This window comes from Vulpes vulpes, chromosome 1 (assembly GCF_048418805.1).
Source record: "Vulpes vulpes isolate BD-2025 chromosome 1, VulVul3, whole genome shotgun sequence".
Lineage (NCBI taxonomy): Eukaryota > Metazoa > Chordata > Mammalia > Carnivora > Canidae > Vulpes > Vulpes vulpes.
The window spans coordinates 3,966,462-3,989,691 of record NC_132780.1 but is presented as its reverse complement, the minus strand read 5'-3'; the positions used below and the strand labels follow the sequence as shown (position 1 = coordinate 3,989,691).

The 23,230-nt window shown below is 59.0% G+C and overlaps 1 protein-coding gene across 1 annotated transcript in view; it reads left to right on the top strand.

Moving 5' to 3' along the window:
* Positions 1-23,230, top strand: part of PEPD (peptidase D) — a 109,445-nt gene that overhangs the window by 71,200 nt on the left and 15,015 nt on the right. The window contains exons 10-11 of the mRNA XM_072750078.1: positions 16,699-16,767; positions 18,155-18,232. Of these exons, the coding sequence (XP_072606179.1) occupies positions 16,699-16,767; positions 18,155-18,232 (147 nt within the window). The remainder of the gene's footprint in view (positions 1-16,698; positions 16,768-18,154; positions 18,233-23,230) is intronic.

The window sequence follows — 23,230 nt, the reverse complement described above, 5'->3', positions numbered from 1 at the left end:
ACAGGCGGACGACTAGACTCAAGGGCCTGTGCGGTATTATCCTCCCACGGGTATTATCCTCCCACGTTACGTGAAGCTCTCCGACAGGCAAGCCTGTAGCGATGGGGGAGCAGAGGCCAGGGGGAGAGATGAGGGTGGCACCTGCCAGACTGGAAAGGTTCTGGATCTTGATCAAAGGGATCCATTCTTGAAACTTTATCAGTCTGGACACCGAACACGTGTGTACTTTACTGTGTGTGTTAATATTTCAGCAAATAGGTTTACCCGGAAAGCAAAAAAGCAGACCTACAAAGCAGGGCTACTGCAGTGACAGCCTGGGCAGGACGGCTGCTGTCTCTTAGCACGAGCGATCCTCGAATTTTCCAAATTTATAGGCCTCTTGAGAGCTAAGGGCTGACACGGTAAAATGACCATTTGTGTGCTTTCAGAATTACTCTGTTGGCCAGTGACAGAAAGAAAATGAAAAGTTAAATGCAATTTAGGGAAGCACTACCCGGGCTGTCTGTTAAGGCCGGGACCTGAATATCAAGTCTATTAGAAGCAATTATAAAAGGGACCGCGTCTCTTAATGTTTCTCATTTGACGGGAAGGTTTTTTTAAATATGGGGCATTAGTTAATAAAAAGTCCCTAGAAGCCTATTGTAATATATTACCTAATTCCTAACAGTTCGTAGTCACTGAAATAGGTAAAAAAGGAATGTAGAATTAATATATAGTTATTATTAAAATTGCCTTATAAATTAGTTAAGTCCCCGGGAGGTGCAGAACGGGCATCATTATTCTAAGGCAGTCTCAAGGGCCTTGGTGCGTCCTGTGTTTGCTCGGTGGGAATGTCCCCCGAGTAGGGAGGGGAGAGCGCTGGCTCTGTAGTTTAAGGATAAAACACCTGCTCACACTGAAAGAAGTGACAGCTAGCAACCAGACTATAGAAATTCCATAAAGAACTCTCCTTCCCTAGTTACTGAAGTTTCTGGGCAGGCTGGCGCTTTGAGGCATCGCCGAGCTTGTTCTCTGCCCAAGGCGAGGAAGGCCAGGAAAGGCAGCGGACTCTCCCGGGATACAGGTGTTTGTGTAGCTCCTGGGGCCCTGGGGAACCCCCCCCCCCCGGTCATCCCAAAACTAGGTGGGTGGAAAGAACTCCCTTGAACCGTCGGCCCCCGCAACACGTGCTGCAGGGCCTGGGGGGCTGACACCGTGCACCAGCGCCGCTGCAGGCCAGTGCGGTGGGCCGTGGGCGCCCAGGTGTCCCCGAAGGTGAGTGCCTGGGACTCGGGCAGCGTCAGGGCCGCTGTCTCCAGGCTGCTTGTGCTGGGAGCCCCGGCTTCCCGCCCCTGCCCCTGCCGTGCAGCAGTGCATCTCGCTGGGGGGCCCAGAAGCTGCGAACCGAAGTCCCCTCACATCCGAGCTGTGTGCTGAATCGGAGTTCTTTCCTGGGCATCTGGCGAACATCGTGTCGTCTGCGCTCTAGGTGATGTGCCCTGTGCAGATTTGCTGCATGTTTCCGGTGGCAGGCTTGCTTCTGCGGAGCAGCACCGGCCCCCTGGGCAGAGAAGCTTCCTTCTGTTCCTGGGGGGGCATAGAGAGCACCAGAGGCTGGTCGCCTTCGTTCCATCCTTGCAGGCTGTTTGGCCCCATCCTGTCTCTTGCTCCCCCCACTCCAGTGGGAGCCCAGGCCGGTGGTGTTTCCCCAAGGGGTGGGCGGCCTGCTGAGGGCAGCAGCCGTGGTGCGGTGCGGGGAGGGGGGCTGTTCACCCAGGCCCCGGCATCCCCGGTGCCCCTGCAGGACGCATATCTCTTTCGGCAGACAGGGGGGTCTCCTCGCAATGTGACTCCAGAGAAGGAAGTCAAGTGGGCCTTTGAAGCAGGGCTGAGCTGGCGTTGGGGTGTCTTGGATCCACACCCCGCACCAAGGAGCCTTCCTTGCCTACCGAGCAAGTTTCTGAATTGCGTCCCGCAAACCAGACTGCTGCAGGCGGGGTGCACGGGCGACCCCTTGTGGCAGCTCCGTGGAGTCGGCCCGGATCACCACGGTGTGGGTTGTGTCCCCTGGACCCAGCGTCCTAAAAGGCCTTTGGGGGTAGTGGAGGGGGAGTGAGTGCAGTGGGGGCAAGGCTGGTGCAGGGCAGCTGGTCTTTCCTCTCTTCCAAAAAATTTTTCAAAATGAAACAGCTTTTTCTGATAAAAAGATACTACGTGTTCCAACAGGAAATTCAGGCAGCACAGAACATCATAAACCAGGTATAAAAAACCCCGGTGATACAGAGGTTCACTAACCCCCGTTGCTGTGGCGGACGTGCTCTGGTCTCCAGGAGCGCAGACAGACGGACTTTGATCTGCTGGGATCACACTAGGCTGACTTTGTTCCTCCTCCGGTGTCAAGCGGACAGGTCTTCTGTCTCTGAGCTAGGGCTACACACCGCGGCTGTGGGGCCCCGCCATAGTCCGCTCACGCCCGTCCCATCACGAGCAGCATCGCAGTGACCCACCTTACCCTTCCATCCCTTGAGTGTGTAACTGGTAATCTCTTTGGGGTAAATTCCTGCAAATGGAATTGCTGGAGGATATTGTGATGCACAAAGCTGACCTGCCCTCTAGAACGCACTCTCCCTCATAGCTGTCCATGATGTTTGCGTCCCCTGAGGACATACTACGTGCTTCCTAGAAATTTTCTCATTTAATACCTATGAGGTGAAGGGTGGCACCCTTTGCACTTCATAGGACCCATAAAGGCTTTCAGAAACTGGCCTGTGATCCCAAGGCAGACAGATGGGCCTTGGAGGAGCCAGGCAGCCTCTAGAACCTGTGCTGTCTGCCACTGAGCTGGGGGTGCACACACAGGTGCACACACCCGTGAGTGCCTGTCCCCACTCGGGCCCCAGAGTTGACTATGTTGCCTTTATCATTTTTGATCTTTACCAACTGATAAGGGAAAAGTAATAACCTTTATTTGCACTACTTTGATTACTGGTGAGGTTGAAGTTCTCTTGCAGGTGCTTCTCTGGCATTTGCCTTTGTGGATTGTCTGTCCTTGGCTGGGACATCCGTGGTCAATCTGCTGATCTCCAAGAGCATTTCGTACTAGGGCTCTCCATGTTACTGTTTGTCAAAACATTTTTCTCAGTTTGAAGCACACTTTAAAGTGTCAAGTTCATCCTTCCCTGTACAGTTGATGCCTTTTGCATACTCACCTAGGGCACTTCTGCTGCTTCAAGACAGTTCAGCTGCTTGCTCTGTCTTCTTTTATCTTTATGATTTTCTTTTAAAAATGTTCTGTACAGTTATGAAATATTTCCCCATCGGTATATATAGTGCGACAAATCCACATATCCATATGGTTTTGTTTTTTACGTTTAGCATTTTGGTTTCCCTAAAATGCATTTATGAGTGATGAGTAAGCACAGACACTGGCCTCTTTGCCTCCCATGGAATGACGCATTGACCCACCGTCTTTAGAATCACATCTTTACCTCCCTGACTTAAAAATTCTACCTTTACCACATTCTAAACTCCTCTGTGTGTCAGCATAGGATAGCCATTGCTGCACTAACAACAAAAACCAAAATATCAGTGGCTGAGCACAGTGGATGTTCATTTCTGGCCCAGGTTGCGGTCTGAGGCCGGCCCCATGGCTGTCCTCCTCCTCCAGTGTCGGGGCTGCTTCTGCCGCCTGCCGCCTCTGCCCCCGTTGAGAGGGGAGGGAGAAAGCACGGAGAGCTCACGTTCACTCTTAAAAGCATTGCCTGGAAGCGGCACACGTCACTTCTGCTAATACTCCCTTTGTCGATAGCCAGTCCCATGGTCCCACTGACTACAGGGAGACAGGTGAGCACACAGGCAGGTCTCCACCCAGGGCGCCTCCAGGGCAGCTGGAGGTAAGGCCACGTGTATTTGTGTGTGTTCTGTTTGGAACATTGGGCATGTTCAGGCCAACCGTCCCTGCCACCTGTTATCCTTTCCTCAGATGTTTACTGAGGACCTACTGTGTGCTCATCACTGTACCCAGCTTTGGGTACAGGATGCCTTGGGCCTGTGTCGTAGACACAGCCATGTGCAAGCCATGTGCAAGAGTAATAGCCATGAAGGGTGTGTGTGTTAGGGGGGCAGGGGGGAGGAGAGAGGAGAGGGCTCACCTAGGAAGGACTTTTGATGGTGAGAGAGAGGGGAGGCCACTGAGATCCTCCTGTAGCCACCACCTCCGGGGTGGGCAGGTAGGCCATGAGGGGACCTGGTTCAAGGCCAGCAGAGCAGCCAGGTGGACTCGAGGGAGCACCGAGGAGGGTCTGCAGCAGCCCTGGTGCAAGGGGAGCCCACGGGTGCTGGCAGTGAGGGCAGGGCCTGAAACAGAGCGCCGGGGGCACCCAGCATGGCAGACAGGGAAGCGCACCTTCACAGGTGACCCCCTCTGCCCCCGCCTGCAGGTTCTCATCGCCCCTGTAAGCTTTCTGAATTTTGATGGGTGGTTTGGTTGTTTGCGTGGGTCACCCTGGTGAGGTGCTTCGCAGCATGCACAGGGAGGGGATGGAGAAGCCACGGGACTTTTCTGCCTCGGGGCTGGACAGGAGAAGGGGACACCCAGACCCTCATCACCCAGCCGGTGGTTCTGCCTGGGAGCGTGAGTCTTACAGCCGGGAGCCAGGAGAGCACTTCCAGGCCAGGCAGTTCACCAGAAATGGATCGCCGTCTGCCAGGAAGAGGGCAAAGACTACCTTTGTTCCACAGCTCTTTGGAACAGGACTTCACACACGGAAAAATTCCTGCTAGTTGTCTGCTGGCTTTGGTTAGCAGTATTAGTACCATAAAGAAAGAATATTTAACTTTGCATCAGTAGGCGAGGAATAATTAAAATGTAATTAAAAGCATGAATTCTTCTAATTATTGGCCTCATATAATGTGTATTTAAAAACAAGGCATCTGTTAAAGCTTTCTTTTGAATCTATCCAGAAACCAAGAGAGGGTAGCACTTTAATTAAAAATGGATTATTCCAAAACCCGTTTAATCACCCTGTCATCACAGGACTTAGACCTTATTAATTAGCGATAGATAAATAGGTTTAAGTTACCAAAAATTGTAATACATGGGGGTGGGAGGAGTACTTTTAGGAACCTGCCCTGCATCTGTAGGAAGTCAGCAGGGGAAAGGCTCAGAGTAGGAGAGTGAGTTCTTAAATCGCCTCATGTGGTCCCTGTGAACCCAGGACAGACATCCTGCAACGGGTTAAGGAGCACCTGTGACTGTCCCCCAGCCACCTCCTACCTGGGTGGCCCGAGCCAGCGCCGAGGCCCCAGGGACCCTTGAAAGTGGAGCCCACTGCCTCGTGGTCACCCCACCCCTGCCCCATACCTGGAGAGCCCCCCTACTGGCAGCGCCTCCTCTTTTCAGGGCTGATCTTGCTACAGGGGCAGCGTGGGTGCTTTCCCCATTTATCATCTTAAGTGGATGAAGACTTTCAAAGTGATGAATAGCATTGCTGTTGTTCCTTCAGCCAAGTGTGTCTAAAATAACGTTTGGAGTTGTGAGCGGGGACGCGAAGGCTCGTTAGGAGAGGTCTTTGGCAGCCCACGTTAAGTAGCCAATATGCTGCCATAAGATGCAAGCACGTGCAGGGTGGAAAGGGCTGTTTCCATCAAGGGCCCGCCCAGGCCTGCCGAACGGGGTCTGGGCCTCCCTTCTGTTACTGGTTGTCCTTCGAGTGGGCTTTGTGGCTCCCGGGGAGCCAAGAGGACACATTGTGTCTTAGGTACCTGGGGTGGTGCTCACCTGGTGAGGCAGCCGTGGTTCTCGCTTCTTGTAGGTGGCTGGGATCCTGGGCTGCAGTGACACAGCTCCCCTGGGTCCTCCAGCCTGGCGGTGGCCCCGGCCTCCGGCTGCACACTGACCACCCCCCAGGCACACACCCCTGGTGACTGGTTCCCTATATTCCGTGTCCTCTGCTTAAAATACCTAGAATGGTTTGCATGTATGCATCTGGGCCCGACTGGTGTCAGAGCCTGGAGCAGAGGGCAGTTGGGAGGGAAGATGTGGACGTGAGACCTGGAAGGTGACTCGGTCAGAAGAGGGGAGCCCCATTGTGCTGGCCAGAGCTGGAGCCGGGATGGGGAGAGCCAGCCAGTACTTCAGACCGCCACTTGAGAGAGGCATTGACATAAAACGGTGCTTTCCAGAGAAAGTTCTATCTGAAACAGCCAATTTGTGAAATACTTTAAGGTTGGGAGGCCGAGAAAGAAATTTATTGTTTGGAAACAGAGTAGCACTGGGCTCTGTGGAAACAAGACAGACACCCTAGAGGAGTTCAAAAAACTTAGCCCTCTCTTCCTCTAGAAGGGGTGACGGGGGACCCTGCCCCGACTGCACCGACTGGAATCCAGGACCCTCATCCGCTGCAGGATTGGTGTTCAGGAAGCACCCTTGTGGTGGAAGGTTCCAAGCTTTGCTTGTGGGGAGAATTTGAGGAGTGGGGCCTCGGAGGACACCCCAGGCGGGGTGGGGTGGCCACAGGCACCCGAGGTGCTCTACACCCATGGTCCCGTGTGGGCATGTGAGAGAATCCTTGCCCTCAACAAGCTCCGTCTGAGTGACCTGGCTCTACGATGCGCTATTAAACAAAGGAAGATGGAAACGTTGCCAAGTAAGGCTCCAGCCAGGATTCAGGCCAAAGGGAAGCCCTTCCTCGTCTCCACTCGGTGGCAGAGCCAGAGCTGCGTGGCAAGAACTTGGCACCTGCTTGTCCGAGGCCCTTAGCGGCCAGATTTGCTGGAGGTGGCATTGTTCCCCGAGACCCCTCGGCCCTCCAGCTGCCGAGGACGGAGGGGCCCCTTTGGCCTGTGCCCTGAGGGTCCGTCCACACTGGCCCGGCGTCCAAGGCCACTGAGCCAGGGCCAGGAACAGCGGCGGGAGGGTCTGGGTTCCGGGACGGAGTCTGGGTTCTGTTTAAGCCCCTCCCACCAGCTGTTTTCCATAGACAGGCAGGTGCTCTCTGGAGGCAGGGAGCTTCTGGACCAGTGTACTCCACCTGGAGCTGAAAACAGGTTTTCCTCCGGCGAAGCCTCAGAGCAGAATCAGCTAGCACCAGTCACGTGACACCCTCACACCCTCTGCCAAACCCTCGTCCCACTTGTAGTGTTATTTGCTTAATAGTTTACTTTTTTCCCCCCTTAAATATCCTTTAAAAGAAAGCTTGAGATCCCTGTCGTGAATGAAACTCAGTATAATTTGCTGCAAATGGAACGGAACACTTTAAAATAAATACCTAATGCATAAAACATGTTTATCAGTGTACCCCATAATGTCATCTCGTGGACTTCCGTCATGCCTTGGGAACTAGCTGAAGGAGAGCCCCCACCCCCGTAGCTCTTCCAGAAGGCTCTCCACATACCGATTTACTTCTCCTGCACTTTCCTGGGAAGGGGAAGAAGGGGTGCAGGTGTCCCTGGGAGGGAAAGTAGCCTCTGGATTGTGTCGAACAAGAATCATCTCCCTCCGCTCCTCCCTGGTCATACGTTGATCCTCCATGGGTGATTCCTAGGGTGACCTGGTGCATTTTTAAAAGCTGAGTCAGGGGCGCAGTTCAGTTTGGGGCCAAGAAGGCTATGACCACTGACATCAGCCCATTTGGGGCTGGTGAGATTGGGTCAGATGTGAGCAGATGTTGATCCTGGATTAAGGCACGTTGTTGGCAGTGGCACCTGTGTTTGCACAGCTCCTCCAGAGCCTCCCAAAGCTGGGGCCCTGTCACTCATTCAAGAGTGTCAGCCCCAAAGGGGTCTGGATTCACAGACCTAGAATTTTCCACTTGAGCCGCGTGCTGCAGGCTCCGGGGTTTCTCTTCCTGCATATTGTCATCATTCTGGGCACCACGCAGTCCCGTCCTAGTCCACGGCTCCTGCCCCTGCTGCCCTGCCCTTCTTCCAGGGAATCCGCAAAGGAGGTCCTGCGGAGGGTCAGAATGGGCCAGCTGCTTGCTGCCTAGATGGTGGTCGGAACCACTAGCTGGTGTCCATCATATATAAACCCCAGAAAGATCAATAAGAAAAAGATGAACATTCATTTTTCTAAAAAAGGAACAGGCCACTCAGAAAGGAAGAAACATGAGGACATAAACATGTAAACTTGCCAGTTAATCCGTGAAACAAGAAAATACTGTTGTGATTTGCCTACCAGACAGGCCCCATGATGCACTGCTCAGGACTCTGAGAGTCCTTCTGAACCTTTTTTGGGGTCTGTTTGGCAGAACAGGCCCTGAGACTCAAAACGTGCACATGTAATTCTCCTTCTAGGAATTTAGTCCAAAGACAGGGAAAGGCATATGGCCACGGGTGTCCATCGTAACATGGAGGTGGAAGCAACCTAGATATCCAACAGCGCGAAATTGGTGAAGTAAATTATAGGCTGTGGTCCTGCCCACACAACCATTTACTATTCAGTCACTCAACAGAAATGTACTGAGAGGCGTCGGTGGGCCAGGCACTATTCTGGGCCCTGGGGACACTGGAGTGAGCAAAATAGACAAACCCCCAGCCTAATGGAGATGAGATAGGTGGATAGATGGATGGATGGTTGGATGGATGAAAGTCATAGGGAGGGCTCTCTCCAGGGAGCTCGGGACAGGGTCCCTGAGAGGGGGGTGTTGGAGGAGAGTCCTGAAGGAGAGAGCAAGCTACGGATCTCTGGGGCAGACATTCCAGGCGGAGAGAATGGGGCTCCTCTGGTGGCCCTGTGGTGGGAGCTGGCCCAGCGTTCCCCGGAGCAGCAGGGAGGCAGTTGGAAAAGACGAGAGGAGGCAGGGAAATGGGGCGGGGGGGAGGTTGGCACACGCTGCGCCCAGGAAGCCAGGACTCTGTGATCCTTCTTAGATCGTAAAAGGAGCCCTCTGTAGGGGATGAGGGCCGAAGCGATGTCCCCATCAACCTGCAAGAGAAGAAGGTGGCCTGCACCAGGGTGAGGGGGAAGTAGATTCTGGACAGGGTGACAGCGGGAAGAATAACCATAGTCTAGACGTGTGTCTATGGAAATGCTGTTGCTTTAGCGAGAACCTTCCCTAAAATGTGCCAGCCTCGGTCCAGGACTGGGCAAGGGTGGGGTGGGGGGCACTTCTCAGCTCACTTGGGACCCCTGCACAGGTGCGAAGTGGGAGGAGTTACAGGCCAGCGAATAAGCTGATAAGCTGCCCGGGAAGACTGGCCTTACCTGCTGCAGCCAAACCGATGCAAAATCCGGTGACACAGCACTTCAGCCCCCGGAGCGTGCTCAGCCGAGGTGCGTGCACACCGCCCCCGAAGCCCCGACGGCAGGTCCGCGGCAGCTCTGTGGGCGACCGCTGCCATCCGGAAACGGCCGGGACGCTCAGCAGCAGGAGAGCGAGCCAGGGGGACGCTGCCACCAAGAGAACGAGCAACGACAGCTCCCCGCCCCCCGGGTGGGCCTCGTGGGCACCAGCGGCAGAGGAAGCCGGACGGGGAGGGCGTGTGGTTTGGTTCCGCTTACGTAGAGGTCACAAGGAGGCAGAAGTACCGTGGGGTGCTGGAAGCCAGGCCGCCCGCGGGCGGGAGGGCTGCCTGGGAGGGACCCCGGGTGCTGGGTGCCGGGCGCGGGGCGTGCTCACCGGGACAGGCCACTGCGCTGGGGCCCTACGACTGTAGTCAGATCTCGGTCAGAAAGCGGCTTTAGAAAAAGGTCTTGTTATTTTAATAGACGGCTAATTGCTGCTTTTAAAAACCTGTGTTTATGCATTTTAAAAACGTGCCTGGAAAGATGTTCAGCAACATACTTGATAGAGGTTATCTTGGGGGAATAAGATTATGGGTGAGGTTTTTTTGGGTTTTTTTTCCCCCCTTTGTGTAGAGAATTTCTGAAATCTTTTCCACGTATATATGCTCTGCGCTTATTAGCAGTCTGGCGCGGCCAGGGCTTTATCCGGTAACTGATACTGAAGAACTCAGAAATTCAACGTAATCAAGCATGTCAAGAATAAAGAGGAATATTTGTTAATTGAATGTCACGTTATGTCCTCAGTTATGCTTAATACAAGATAGGCAATTTAGAATTCCCAATTATCCAATTAAAATGCTAATTATCTCGTACCTCGATAATGCTGCTCTTGGGGAGAGAGTGAGTGGCTTCTCTCTGGTGCTCCCTGCCCTCCTGCCGTGACCCTGTCTCTGCTGCTGCCCTTGCCTCTGGTTGGCGGGTTCTCCCCCCCCACCCCGCGGGGCCTCTGCGTTCCACGGGCCCACCCGGGCCATGACAGGATGGGGTGCGGTTGCCGTGCACAGCTGTGAGGCCCTGGCCCTGGCAGGTGTGTAACATGCTCCATCCACCACTAGCGTTCACAGAACACAACACCTTGCCCCGCGAGGCAGGTGCCGTCCTGGTGCGCCCACCTGCGACGGGCCTGAGGCTTGGGGTGCATCAGAGTCTGAAACCGTGCAGCGACGCCGAGCTCAAGCACAGATTCAGCGGGCTCCCTGCCCACAGCTCCGAGCGGCAGGTTCTTCATCCCCTTCCCCCCCACAAACACACCCAAGGATTGTTGAAAATGCTGGAGGCCACTGGAGGCTGTTGGGTTTCCCTTATGGGCTGGTTTTTGTGGGAGGTCCTGGGTGGGAAGGTGTCTTTGTCCCCACCCGGGGAGCATTCGGGCAGAAGGGGCTGCTGATGGTGGAGACGGCCACTGCGGCCACTACACAGGGTCTGTGTCCCTGGTGGTGCCGAGTCTTGCAGGCTGTGCCGTGAGCTCCGATCTTATTAATAATGCATGTCTGCGTTTGGTCCAAAACAGTCCCCTCTTGGCAACAAACTGTGTGAAGGCTACTTGCTCATTTAAAACCCTCGAGGGCAGCCCGGGTGGCTCAGCGGTTTAGCACCACCTTCAGCCCAGGGCGTGATCCTGGAGTCCTGGGATCGAGTCCGGTGTCGGGCTCCCTGCATGGAGCCTGCTTCTCCCTCTGCCTGTGTCTCTGCCTCTCTCTTTCTCTGTGTCTCTCATGAATAGATAGATAAAATCTTTTAAAAATAAATAAATAAATAAAACACCCTCGAGCCTCAGTGGGGGTGCCCTAGCCTGTTCTGTGTCCTTCCTCACTGGGAGGCCTGTGGGAGGAGAAGGGCTTGGTTCACCACCGCCAGGTCCAAAAGGCCCACGGGGAGCTCCGTGACAGAGCCCAGGCTCTCCCGGGGTGCATGGCAGCGATGACCAGGGAGGGATGGGGGCCCTTCAGGTGCTTTCTGATGTCATCTGATCACCCCAGAAGAAATGAATGGAGCAACCATCCACCCTTCCCTAGAACAAAAATAATGTGGTATGTGCTTCCGATTCCCTGGGAAAGCTGCTCTCCTCCTGCTGACTCCCCGCAGAAACCCCTCCTCTGGGTGGGATCCCACTCCTCTCTGGCTGCTGCCTCCACCTCCAGGAAAACACTCCACTCGCCCCCAGGTGTATCTTAGGGCTCCTCTCTGGGGGACTGTGGTTTTCTTGCTATCAAGGCTCTTCTTTCAGTAAGTACATAGGCCTTCAGACGTCCTATATGTACTTGTGGTCATTTGTGCCCCCAAATATAAGAGTAAATAAACAGGATAAACGTGAATCAGAAGTAAGCCAGTGCTGTGCTGGCCCCGACACCTCGTGATTCACCTCCACTCCCTCCTTTCTCCCCACTCGAGGCCCTGGCACTTCTCTCGGGAGGCGACACTTCTGGATGCATGGGTGGGAGGAGGCAGCTGAGATGCCCCGTGCCGGGAACCCCGTGTGCGTCCGCCCTGAGGAGGGCGCACATGTCCCCCCTGCGCGTGGTGCTGGAGCGTGCGGACGCCGGGGTCCTGGCCACGGAGGGATTCTGTTTGGCTTCACGGGAATGGCCAAGGGATTGTTGGTCGAAGCCCGGCCTCCTTTCCTGCAGCCTTTGGCGCCGGGTCCTGGCTGTGTGCGCTCACTCCCTCGGAGGCCCCTGAATGACGACAGTGGTGACGCCTCACGTGGCCTGTACATAATGCTCAGAGCATGCCAGACACTGTCACATGTACTTCATGTGTCTTATATCACATAAGTGACAAAGCAGCTCTGTGAGAAATCCCGTTATCCCATCTTACGGGTGAGGAAACTGAGGCACAGACAGGCCACACAGCTGGCAAGTGCAGAGCTAGGGTTTGGCTTCAGTGTCAGTGCTGAGTGGTGCCCCCGGAGGCTCGGTGTGTGGCCCAGGCAAGGACTACAGGACACGCAGAGGCTGGAGAAGCCACGGGCCGGAGTGCATGAGGGCAGCCTCGGGAGCCTGCCTCCGCCAGGAGAGAACTCAGGGCACCCCCTGGGCCCGGGAGGACCCCGCACACGCGAACCCTGCCTCCTAACGCTCCCTCTCCTGGACCTGCAGCTCAGCGAGTGGCCTGCCCACCTTCCCTTCCACATCCCCATTCCTGGCTCGGCCTCCGGGGAGCCGCTGTGCATCAGGGCCCTGCCAGGGGGGGCCGATTGGGCCCCTGCTCCCCTCCCTGGCCGGCCCGTCTGCCGGTGCTCACGCTTGTGCTGAGAGCTCGCGGACGCTGGCCGCCCGGGGCAGCCCTTCGGCCGTTACCGTGGGCAGCTAATGCATTTTTATGGGGCTGTGGCTATCTCCTCATCGGGTGATAAACCTCGGAGGGCAGGAGCTGGGCCGTGTGCCCAGCTCGGCTCCGTGGCCTGGATGTGCGGGCCCCGGGGGAGGCCCACGGTGCTGTCGCTGGAGACGCCGTTCCTGCAGATCCGGGCCTCGGCATCTGCTCTCCCTGCCCCATTCGTCATCTCCGGGCGCTGACAAATGGGCCTGCCCCTCCGTCGCTGCAGTAGCCCCATCCACCTCGTTATTCACAGCACAGACTCTCCCAGGTTACCGACAGGTTGTCACTGATGCCTGGATACAAAGCATTCTCCACTCGTGTCTCGCTTGGGAGAAATTCATGGGCAAGGAGTATAAATTTGTAGTTAGAAGAATGGCCACGCTGGGGGAGCTTCAGGGACCATAGAGCGGCCGGCGTGTGTGGGAGCCCTGCTTGGCTCTGCACATCAGGAGGCCCCTCCTGGTGCCGGGCCCTGTGCCTGGTGCCTGGTCGGGTGCCCCCCACCCCATGCTCCATGCAGGTGGGTAGGAGGGAGGGAGCAGGGTGGTTAGGCCCAGCAGGACATGGGAACACAGGCCGGGGCCGCAGATCTCTGGGCTACAAGCCCTGCTGCCTGGCTTCTTGTCCCCACCTGCGTATGGATAGACTGGTCGCTTCCAGAAGTTCCGTTGTGGTTCTTCACAACATCTGCCTGTTGTGTTTTGATGCTCTGTGGTTCGGTGTCAATTATCTCATAGGTGCATATGGTTACTACCTGGCAGTCGTGTTAGCAGAAGTCCCTGTGGTGGTGGTGGGGCGGGGGGGTCCTCAGCCTGCTGCTTGCTGTGGCTTGACAACTCCTGTGGACTGATTTTGAACTGTGAGTTCATCTTCAGCGTGAGGGTGTGTGTACACACGGACCTTGCCTGGCCTGGCCTGGGCTGAGGCGGAGGCGGCCCGGTTGGCTTTGCGTCGCTCCTCCCGGGGGCTCCAGTACCACCAGTCAGCACCCAGCTATCTGCTCATTTCTTGGCGTGGGAGTTTTCCAGACCTTGCAGGCAGTTCACCCTGCAGCCTGAACCCCCACGGAGGACGGACCTACACCGAGCTCTGAGGGAGGGCCGGGACTTTATTTTTCCCCAGAGCCTGGGCAGGCTTCCGGAGGGCCTGTTTCAACGCTGGCGAAGTGGCTGCAAGTCGGCCCCGTGCTGAGGGTGCATCTCTGGAAGTGGGGGTGGGGTCTCGGCTCTCTTCTGCTGCTTTCTGCGTCCCGGAGGCCTTGTCACTGTCCCCATGTGTCAGCATCAGCCGAGGCCTCCAGCTCCCCCAGCCTGGCAACTCCTGTCTTCCTTCTTGCCCCACGAACGTGGCTCCATGTGTTACCTCTTCCGTAGCACCTCTGAGTGCGGGAGGTGGGACGGTTCCCGGCCACGTACTCTGCCGTTGACTCCCTGCGGCTCCGGAGGGACCGATGGGTGGCTTGCAGCCGAGTTGAGCTGTGGACTTGAGTCAGCCAGCAGGTTAGACCCTGGTTAGACCCCTCATCCAGGCCACAGTGTGCCTGCCATATTTTCCATAAAGTTCAAGAGGGTCCTCGTTAACTGCCCTTCCATTGCCGCCTTGGCCTGTGAGCTGTGTGGTGGGAACCGTCTGTCCCTGCTCGCCGAGCGCTGACCGAGCTCCACGGGAGCTGCATGTCACCCGTGTGGCCCCAGTTTGCAGCATGCACTGCTCAGCAACCTCCCAACCCTTGAAAATCAGAAATGTGTGGGACTCACATCTCTGCCCGGGCCCCCTGACCGTTGCATTTGTCCACAGCCCCGGCCCGAGGGCCCAGACACGGGGACCGTCGAGGCGTGGGAGCAGAAAACGTGGGCCTGGGTGTTACCTGTTACTGCCACCAAAGCACCCGTTGGTCCTCATGTCATGTCAGAAAAGTTAATTTAAACCAAGATTAGATGCCGAAGTCCAATTTGAAGAACTTCAAGTCATTTTCAGCTCGAGTGACTTTTCGGCTTATGGCGTGTCTCCTCCTCCTGTGGCAGGAGCTGCCCCGGTGCCGGGCTGCAGTCTGCAGGTGAAAACTGGGTCAGCCTTTGCTCAGTCTGGTGCTTCTCGAAGCTGTGCCTCTTACCCGAAAGTGCTTTTTTCTTAAATGGAAGCCAGGGCGTGCAGTGAAGGCTGTTTCTCCCGAGTGGGTGACGCGGCAGGGAAATGCCAGCCGCTGAGACCGGTGCAGGGGAGGGAAGCCGCCCACCCACCCCGTGTCCTCAGGCCGCTATAGAACATTCCAGTTAGTCGTCCCCCTGCCTCTCCTTCCTAATGCCCGCACTTCCCACAGCCTGCAGGTGTCAGCCTGTCCCCGGTCCCAGGAGAGGCCCCCTCGCCCGGCTTCCATGTAGATCTGCTTCTGCCCAGGCACGGTTGCGACATGCTCTGTGGCATGTCCTCCCCTCACCATGGGCTCGCTGTGCGGAGGGAGTCCTGGTGTCCGAGGCCCTGGAATCTAGGCTGGGGGCCCAGGCGGTGCAGAGCTGGTGTCCAGGGCCACCTGCCGGGGCCTGGTGCAGGAAGGCTTGCCCCGTGAGGGAACGTGCTGGGCCATAGCCACTTTCAGGGGCTGTGATGTGGCCTCTCCGCCCCCATGGTCGCTGGGACACAGGTGGAAGTTGGTGGCGGCCACCAGAGTGCTCCTGCTGCAAGCATAGGGCACGCTGACAAGGGGGAGTGTGTGCCCTTCCTCACCCCCCTGGCAGTTCCTGAAATCCTTTATGTTGGAGAAATAGTTTGCTCGTAGGTACCCGATTATCCTGGGAGGTTGGTGAAGCAAGGCTGGAAGCCAGTTGAATGTAGCACAGCCATTCCTGCGTGACAACTACTTAAATACCCAATCATAACAATTATACATAATTGGTGTTTACAACGCCTGGAAGATTAGACTCCTCCAGACGGACGTTCCCCAGAGCAGGCCTAGAGCGTGCAGGGTAGGATTGCCACTTAGCATGCCCACGGGCCGCCTTGGTGTTCTGGGGACGGGGACAGCGGCACGGGCCTGAGGTTAATGTGTGGGTGGGGTCCCCTGCACCTGTTTCTCAGCCAGTGGCCTGGGGGGCAGGGCCTGGAGAGGCTGAGCTGCTTGAGCACAGAGCCCCCACCCCCGAGTCCTAGGGTTTATGATGGGGATGGGCAGGGTCGCAGCCTCCCCAGAGCTCCTGGTAGCATGCCCACTGCCCCCCTCGCCCCCGAGGATTCAGCTCCTGATGCGGAGTTGCTGCGGCTGGTCTGGCCCATCGGCCCGTGTAGTCACCTCCGGGATCTGCCCCGGGAGGGCAGGGGCCTCGCCCTCTGACCCTGGTTATACTGCTGGGCTCTCAGGGGTCTGCTGACGTCTTGTGCTCCTGGGGGCCTCCCCAGGCTCTGGTTCTGGGCTCAACCCGGGGGCTGGCAACCGGCTCTAGGAGCCCATCTTTGCCTCCAGACCTTGCTCCTGGCCTCCCCTGCCCAGGGTGGGAGCTTGTCCAGGGGGCCATTCGCTGCTTGGCCTGAGGAAGGAAGCAGGGCCCCTCTCCACCCCCGCCCCCTCTGCCCACCCCAGGGACCGCTCTGCCCTGCACTGTCTGCACGACAGCCTGCCCCTCGAGCCTGTCCTCCGGGCCAGCGCGCGGCGGCTCTTGCTCTCCTTTCCTGTGCCCCTCCCTGGGGCCAGGCCCAGGGCCGTCCGAGTCTAGCTTGGGGCCTGGAGAGCGCACATCGCTCCTTTGTCCAGCCCGTCCTGGTGGGGTGGGTTGTGGCCGGTGGACGTGGGAGCCACAGGGAGAGACTCCGTGCAGCCCTGCAGAAGCACCCACGGGCCCCGCCCCAGCCTGTCTCCCACAGGGCCAGGGCTCACCCCTCGATGGGCCCAGGAGGCTGGGTGGCTCCGTGGCGTTGGAGGTGGTGAGCTTCTCTCTTCCCTGCTTCGGTGGCCTCTGGCCCACCCTGGGCTCCCGGCTCCCAGCCTCGCGGACCCACGCAGGGGAGCGCGGGTCTTTGCTGTGGGCGCAGCCAAGCAAGGCCCGAGCTGAGGGCTTGCGTGGGGCAGCGGGTGTGCATGCCCCGGCAACTCCTCCCTGACCTCCTTTCTTCCCCCACAGCCTCTTCGAGCACTACTGCTACTCCCGGGGGGGCATGCGCCACAGCTCCTACACCTGCATCTGTGGCAGGTAAGTGGGAACGGTGGGGGGAGGAGGTTGTGGGGCGGGGAGGGTGAGCTCAGGCACACCTGCTCGCCACCGAGCCCACGCTGGCGCCCACGTAAGCAGAGAAGTCATTCTCCCTCCTAAGGCTCCCGGCCCACGTGGGGCAAAGGAGGGAGCCAGCCCACTCGGCCACGGCCTCCCTTGCCCCCTCCAGGGTGGCTGCCGCCCTGGGCTGCTGGCTGGCCTTCCCGGCCCCTCCACACAGGCGCACACCCAGCCTGTGAGGACCAGGATGTGGCACGCGACTGTGATGGCTTTTGTGTGTAGCAGTGAGGGAAGGAGCTATGTCAGCACGTGAGGCCGTGGTTCCGTGCCTGTGTGTAGCCGTCAGGGTGGCCACGTAGGGAACATCACGACTGTGGCGGGGCTGGGTGTCCAGGTGGGGGGTGTCCCATTGTGGCTGGGGCCGAGGGCTCCCTGTGTGTCACCTGCATGTGGCTGAGTGTGCTTGGAGGCTTGGGGCACGCGTGACCTTGAGAATGGGGCAGCTCATGGCCTGCTTGCAGCCGTGTGCATGTCCACGTGTGTTCCTTAGGTGTGTCTTTGAGGGGCACGGCCTGGCTGTGGGTGGCCCCCTCAGCCCCCCAGGCCCACCCCGGCTGGTCTCCCCATGCTCTGCCCCTGGGTCAGAGGGTCTGGCCTCTGCGCAGCCAGGCCGGAGCCCGCAGCTCTGCTGATGTGTGCGTCCTCGGCGCATGAATAATACATGTGAACATCTCAGTCTTTGGAAATGCTCTTCTCTGGTGGATAGAGAGAAAAATCATTATTTCTACTTTTATGATTCCTGAGACTCCCGAACAGGGCCATAAATATTACACCCAGGTGGGGTGGTATTTTTTTTTTTTTTTCTCCTTTGGATGGACTTAAAAGTCCTTTTTTTCTTAAAGGCATCGCTCTTTAGGGAAGCAAGCTTGAGTTAGAAGAGCGAGGCTTGCAGATGGCGGCCCCTGTTGCGGTCCGGGCCCTTCCCCGGCCTCCCCTCTCCCTCCACCAGGAAAAGGAGGCTTCCTGGGGGTCCCTTCCCCGGGCCTCAGACCCCGTCTCCCCCAGCAGTCCCACATCCCCAGCCCCAAGGGCACCGGGCCACACAGCACTCACCTGGGGAAGCCCAGCACGTGGCGGTACAGTGAGCCCAGAGCCAGGAGGCTGGCCACCAGCTGTAGGGCTGCAGGTGCCAGGGCCACCCTGCTCCCCGCCCCCACCTCAGGCCGTAGGCCTGGTCTAGCCACCCCCAGGGTCTCTACTGGCGGGTGGATGGTATTGCCTTCGGGCAGGGGTTTGGGGTGCGAGCCCAGGGCCTGCTGGGTGAGGTCGCGCTCCTGACACTGCCCCCCTGCCCCTCGCTCTGCAGTGGTGAGAATTCAGCTGTGCTGCACTACGGACATGCCGGGGCCCCCAACGACCGGACCATCCAGGATGGAGACATGTGGTGAGTGAGGCCAGCCCTGCGCTGCCCCTGCCCGTGCTCTGCGTGTGTCCCGTGTGCCTGGGGCCTCTTGGTCCCGCCCTGAGAGGCCTGAGCACTATGGGGCCCTCAGGTCTGCTCTGGGCCCAGACTGCCTTGCCAGGGCCGCCCACCTGCATGACGTCTGGTCTCCAAGGCCAGGGAAGCACGGAGAGAGGGGGTGGGGGTGGAGAGAGGGGGTGGCCCCTGTGCCGGGGAGGCTGAGGCCCAGCCTCAGAGGGAGCATGAGCCGGCCCCCAGACCCTGCCCCACACTCACTGCACTCACACCTCTGGGTACCAGGAGGGCGGGCACCTAGTCTGGAGCAGGGAAGACCCCTGGGGAGCCTCCAACCCTCTGCATCCTGCCAGCCTCAGCCACCCATAAATGGCCATTAGTTCAGGAGGTCACAGGGGGTGCTTGACCTTCAAGACTGTTTGCTGGGCTTTTCTGAGCACAACTTAAGGTGCTCAGAGCACCTCATGGGGCCTCAACTCAGCAGGTGCACACAGGATCTGCAGCCCCCAACCCTCCGACGGACTGTCCCCTCTTGGCAGAACTGCACAGCCTACTCATGACCCCGGGGTGCAGGGCTCACCCTGGGCATACGCTGCACCTCTCTGGGCAGCTGCTGGTCAGACCCAGACCAGCTCTCTCTTTGGCTCACGGACACTGGGCACTCCCTGCTTCTCTCCACCATCGGGCAGGGCCAGCCCCGGCTGCCACGGGGCCACTGAGGGCCACCCAGAGGCCTCAGGCCCACCCAGGCCTGCCCGTCTTGGCCTTCAGACACCTTACCATGGTCATCAACACACAGGCAGGGTGGGGGTCACCCGCTGTCCCGCCCGGTTCTTTGGTGCCTGCATCTCCTGGTTGCCGGGGCACCTGCCAGCCTGCTTCCTCTCGGGTGGTGGGTGTGTCACCCTGCCAGGCTCAGTTCCCGAGCAAGAGTTCTGGATAATGCCTGGCCAGCGGTCAGAGCCCCGCCGCCTGTGCATGGAGCCCGGCCCTACGGCAGTGAGGAGGGGAGCCCGCAAACAGAGGCCCTGGCCCCCGTCCACTGGGAGGCATGAGCCGAGTTCTGAGCTGTCACTGCTAGGTGTTTTCAGAAATCTACCCAGTCCCAGGGGGTCCCTGCCACGAGGCACGGCAGGCTCTGCGACTGGCTGCAGGCTCGCCCCTCAGCCGGGGTCAGTAGCTGGACAGGGTGTCTGGCTCGGGCCGCTGTCGGCCAGAGCCCGGCTCAAACTTCTGGGAGGAAACAGCCACTCAGTCCCCTCTTGAAGCCTCAGTCTACTTTTCTGTTGGTGGAGATAGTCCTCTCCTCCGAGAGGAGCTGCACGGAGGGGCAGGAGAAACGTGTCAGAAACGCAGGCTCGGAGCTAATATGCCCTTCCCCGGGGGCCTGGACCAGCAGAGTGGGGCCCGGAGCATACAGGGGAGGACACCCAAAGTGGCTGCAACCTCCCAGAGTGTCTCATAGTGGCCGAGGGGGTACACCTGGCACCAGGGAGATCTCTTCAGGTAGATTGTCTCACCCTGCCTCCCCCCACTGTGCCCCCAGGTAGGTGGTGGGTGGGGGGGTCCAGGTGCAGAGCCAGAGGGATTTAGAGAGTGGGGAGTGGCTGCCTCAGACTTGGCTCAGCTGGAGACTAAGCAAAGAGAGGGGCGGGCCCTGCCCTCAGCCGAGCCACGCTGGCCCCAAAGAGAGACCGACCACCTGGTGTCTCCGGGACTTTCGCCTCCTGAAACCTTTGCGAGTGCCCTTTTGCAGCCCGTCCTGCCTGCAGGGCCAGGAGGTGGGAATCCAGTCCCGGGGCAGAAGCAGAGACCGGGCCACACGAGCAGACGTTAGCTGTCCCGAGGCCAGCTCTGGGCTCCTGGAGGGCCCCGCGGCAGTGCCGTGTGGCCATGGGGTGTTCTGCTCTTGAGCTTGGCACGCCCCGGAGACGGCTGCGTCTCCACTCTCCTCCTCTGCCCCCAGTACGGTGCTCGCCCCGTGACAGGCTGGTCGCAGCTGTGTTCCTGGGGTGGCCGCTGCTGGGGTGGGGCTCGGCTGACCAGGGCGCGACATGTATCAGGCCTCCCCGTGGCGCAGGTGTGACCCGGCCCCCCTCCTCGCCCCCAGGAGTGCGCGGCACCTGCGTCTCCTGCATCTCCTGCTTGCAGCTGAGACAGGAGCGATCCAGAAGTCCCGTGGATGTTAATGCCAAGTCCAAATTGGTGATTTTATTTTTCTGGTGCTAACTTTGAAATGTAGCCAGTAGAATAATTATGAGTTTATTATAGTCAATTTATTATGCAGCATTTAGAGCAACATGTTTTGTTGATTACTGCCATTGCCAGACTGCTGGCGGCGTTTAGAATCCGTCGTTTTATTGAAATTGATCCGCCGCGCGCCTACTGTGTTCGGTAAATAATAAATCACTCTGTTACCCCAACATAAAAGCCACGATGCTTCATCATAAGGTACGAAACCAAAACAGGAGCACAGCGCAGGGCTTTCCCTGGAGCCGAGTGCCTCCCAGGTGCCCTCCTGCTGCTACGTTCTGGGTCGCCGTCCCTTGAAGTCAGGTGAAGACGCCCCAGAGATAGTTGGACCTTCAGGAGGGGGCTGTCTGGGGCCCCCACAGAGCCTGAGGCAGATCGCTCTGGAGCGCTGAGGCCCATTCTGTGTTTTCGGGCCCCGCGCTGTCCCCCAGGTGAGTGCCAGGTGCGGTGTGAGGCTGGCCAGCAACCCCCCACCTGGGCCTCTGTCCCTCCTCCACCAGCCCCTGCCCGGGAGCGAGGCCACAGCTGCCGTGGCGTCAGTTGCTGCCCCGTGATCGGAGGCTTGTAAGTCCGCACGCTGGTCTCCCTCCGTGTGAGCCTCGTCACCTGGAGCCTCGTCACCCACTCTGGGGCCGCTGCTCATTTCCCTCTGCGCGATGCTGCCCCACCTGCTCCGCGTGACCCACGGATGGGGAAGCAGACTTTGATGTGGCTTCCGATCCTGCGGGCCCCACACCCAGCGCCCTCAGAGCCACGAGGCCTCTCGTCGGGCCTGCTGGGGCTTTGCCCTTGGCCCTCAGAGCCTTTCACGAGTTCTCCAGGGGCCCACCCCCCGGTCACTGCCCTAGAGGAGCCAGTAGTTGCTTTTGGGGGGTGTTTAAGGCAAATGCAGACCTTGTAGAACGGTGGCAAGAGGGTGGTACACTCGCTAATTCACGCCCTTCGCGTGCTCACACCGAGGATGCGGTACTGTCCTGGACATCCTCTCTGGCGGGAGCCCAGGAGCCCCTCCCCACCAGGCCAGCCCCAGCCAGGTGCGTGTGAGCACAGCTGTCGTAAAGACAGATGTGGCGCCTGCGTACTGCCCTGGCTTCCCAGAGCCAGCCTGGGCTCCGGAAACCAGAGTCCCCAAGGTGGGTGGAAGTGCCGGGGGCCGGTGCGCCACCCACGGGCCAGCAGGGAGCCCCACCCACGGGGGGGCCAGCAGCGAGCGCCACCGTCTGCCTTCAAATCCACGGGAAGGCAGTGCCCCGGAGCCGGGCCCTCCTTGTGCTGGACGCACGGGGCTGGGGCTGGCCTTCGCGGCCCTCTGGCCTGCCCTGTGCCCCTCGGCAGGATCGCCCCAGGGGCAGAGGCGGGAGGGGTCCAGGCTGTGGGAACCCAACCGTGGTTTCGGATTTGGAAAGCAACTTGGACACCCCTTCTCCGCTCCTGCTCCTCTGGCTTCCATCTGATCAAGGAGCAGGGAGAAGGTTCCTGAGGTCGGACGCCGTGTTCCTCCTCAGAACCTTCTAGAGCACCTAAGGACGCCCGCGCCTGGGTGGCCTCGCTGCAGGCAGGATGTGGCCCGTGGGTGGCGAGCCGGACATCCCAGCGCTGGCCAGAAGAGGGCAGCGTTGTCTCAGGATGTGTGGGCGCCTCCTCCCTGCCAGGGGGGGCTCTCCGGGTGCCCCTGGGGCGTGGGAAGGGGCGGGGGGGGGGGGGGGCGCCTGTCCCAGCCTGGTCCCCTCTGCTGTCAGGGCACGGGGCCCCTGTTTCTCCCTGTCCCGATCACTGCCCTGCAACCAGCAGACGTGAGGACACAGCTCACGATGACCAAAGCCCCACTTCTCTTTGCCCGGAGAAATAAGGGTTTTCCTCCCAGGGAAGCCCCTGGAGCCCCCTGACCCGCTGCTGCTGTGTCATTGGCACATACCGCTGCCCTGCCGCCCGTGTCACACCCCCACGCCGCCCCGCCCTTTCCTTCCGTGGATGAAGGGACAGGCCTGTGAGGGCTGGTGGCCAAGGCAGGCTCTTCCCTGGCTGGTCCCCTTCCTGCCACCAGTGCCCCTACCCCACCCCCCACCCCCGCCCACCCCTTTCCGTCTGTGTCTCATTCCCGGTTTTTCCGCAGGTTTGACTAGATGTTAAACTCCTTGGGGGAGGTCACCCTACCTCACCCCTCTGTCCCAGGCCACCGTGCCCCGGGCAGCAGCCTGCATCGCAGTGGGACACCCTGCCCCCACCCTGCAGGCCGCGGGGGGACCCCATCACTCAACCAGGGCCCCAGCAGCGCCCGTGGTATCCCACAGGCTGTGACGGGGGAGCCACGGGGGGTGGGGCAACCTGTGTCTCGCGGCTCCCCCCACCCCAGCTGGTGCAGAGCTGGAGAGAGGGAGCCTCCAGGCCCCACTCGCCCTGGTGCCTGGTGCCTTGGTCAACTTCCAAGAACGAGCGTCCCCTCCAGGGCCTGCTCCCTGGTGCCAGGCCCAGCCCAGACCCCTCCCCCCTTGCTGTTTCCTGGGAGGAACACTTGGTTTTCACCCAGCAGCCCCCTCCCGAGGATTCGATGGCCTCAAGGGTGTGCCCAGGCCTCAGGGCAAGAGAACACTGGCAGCTGGGACAGCCAACCCAGTGGCCGTTGCCGTCGGCCTTCTGTCCCTGCGAGAAGCACCCTTTACGTTCCGGCCCAGTCCCACGTGTGCACACCTACCCCGGCTATGACCAGGCCCC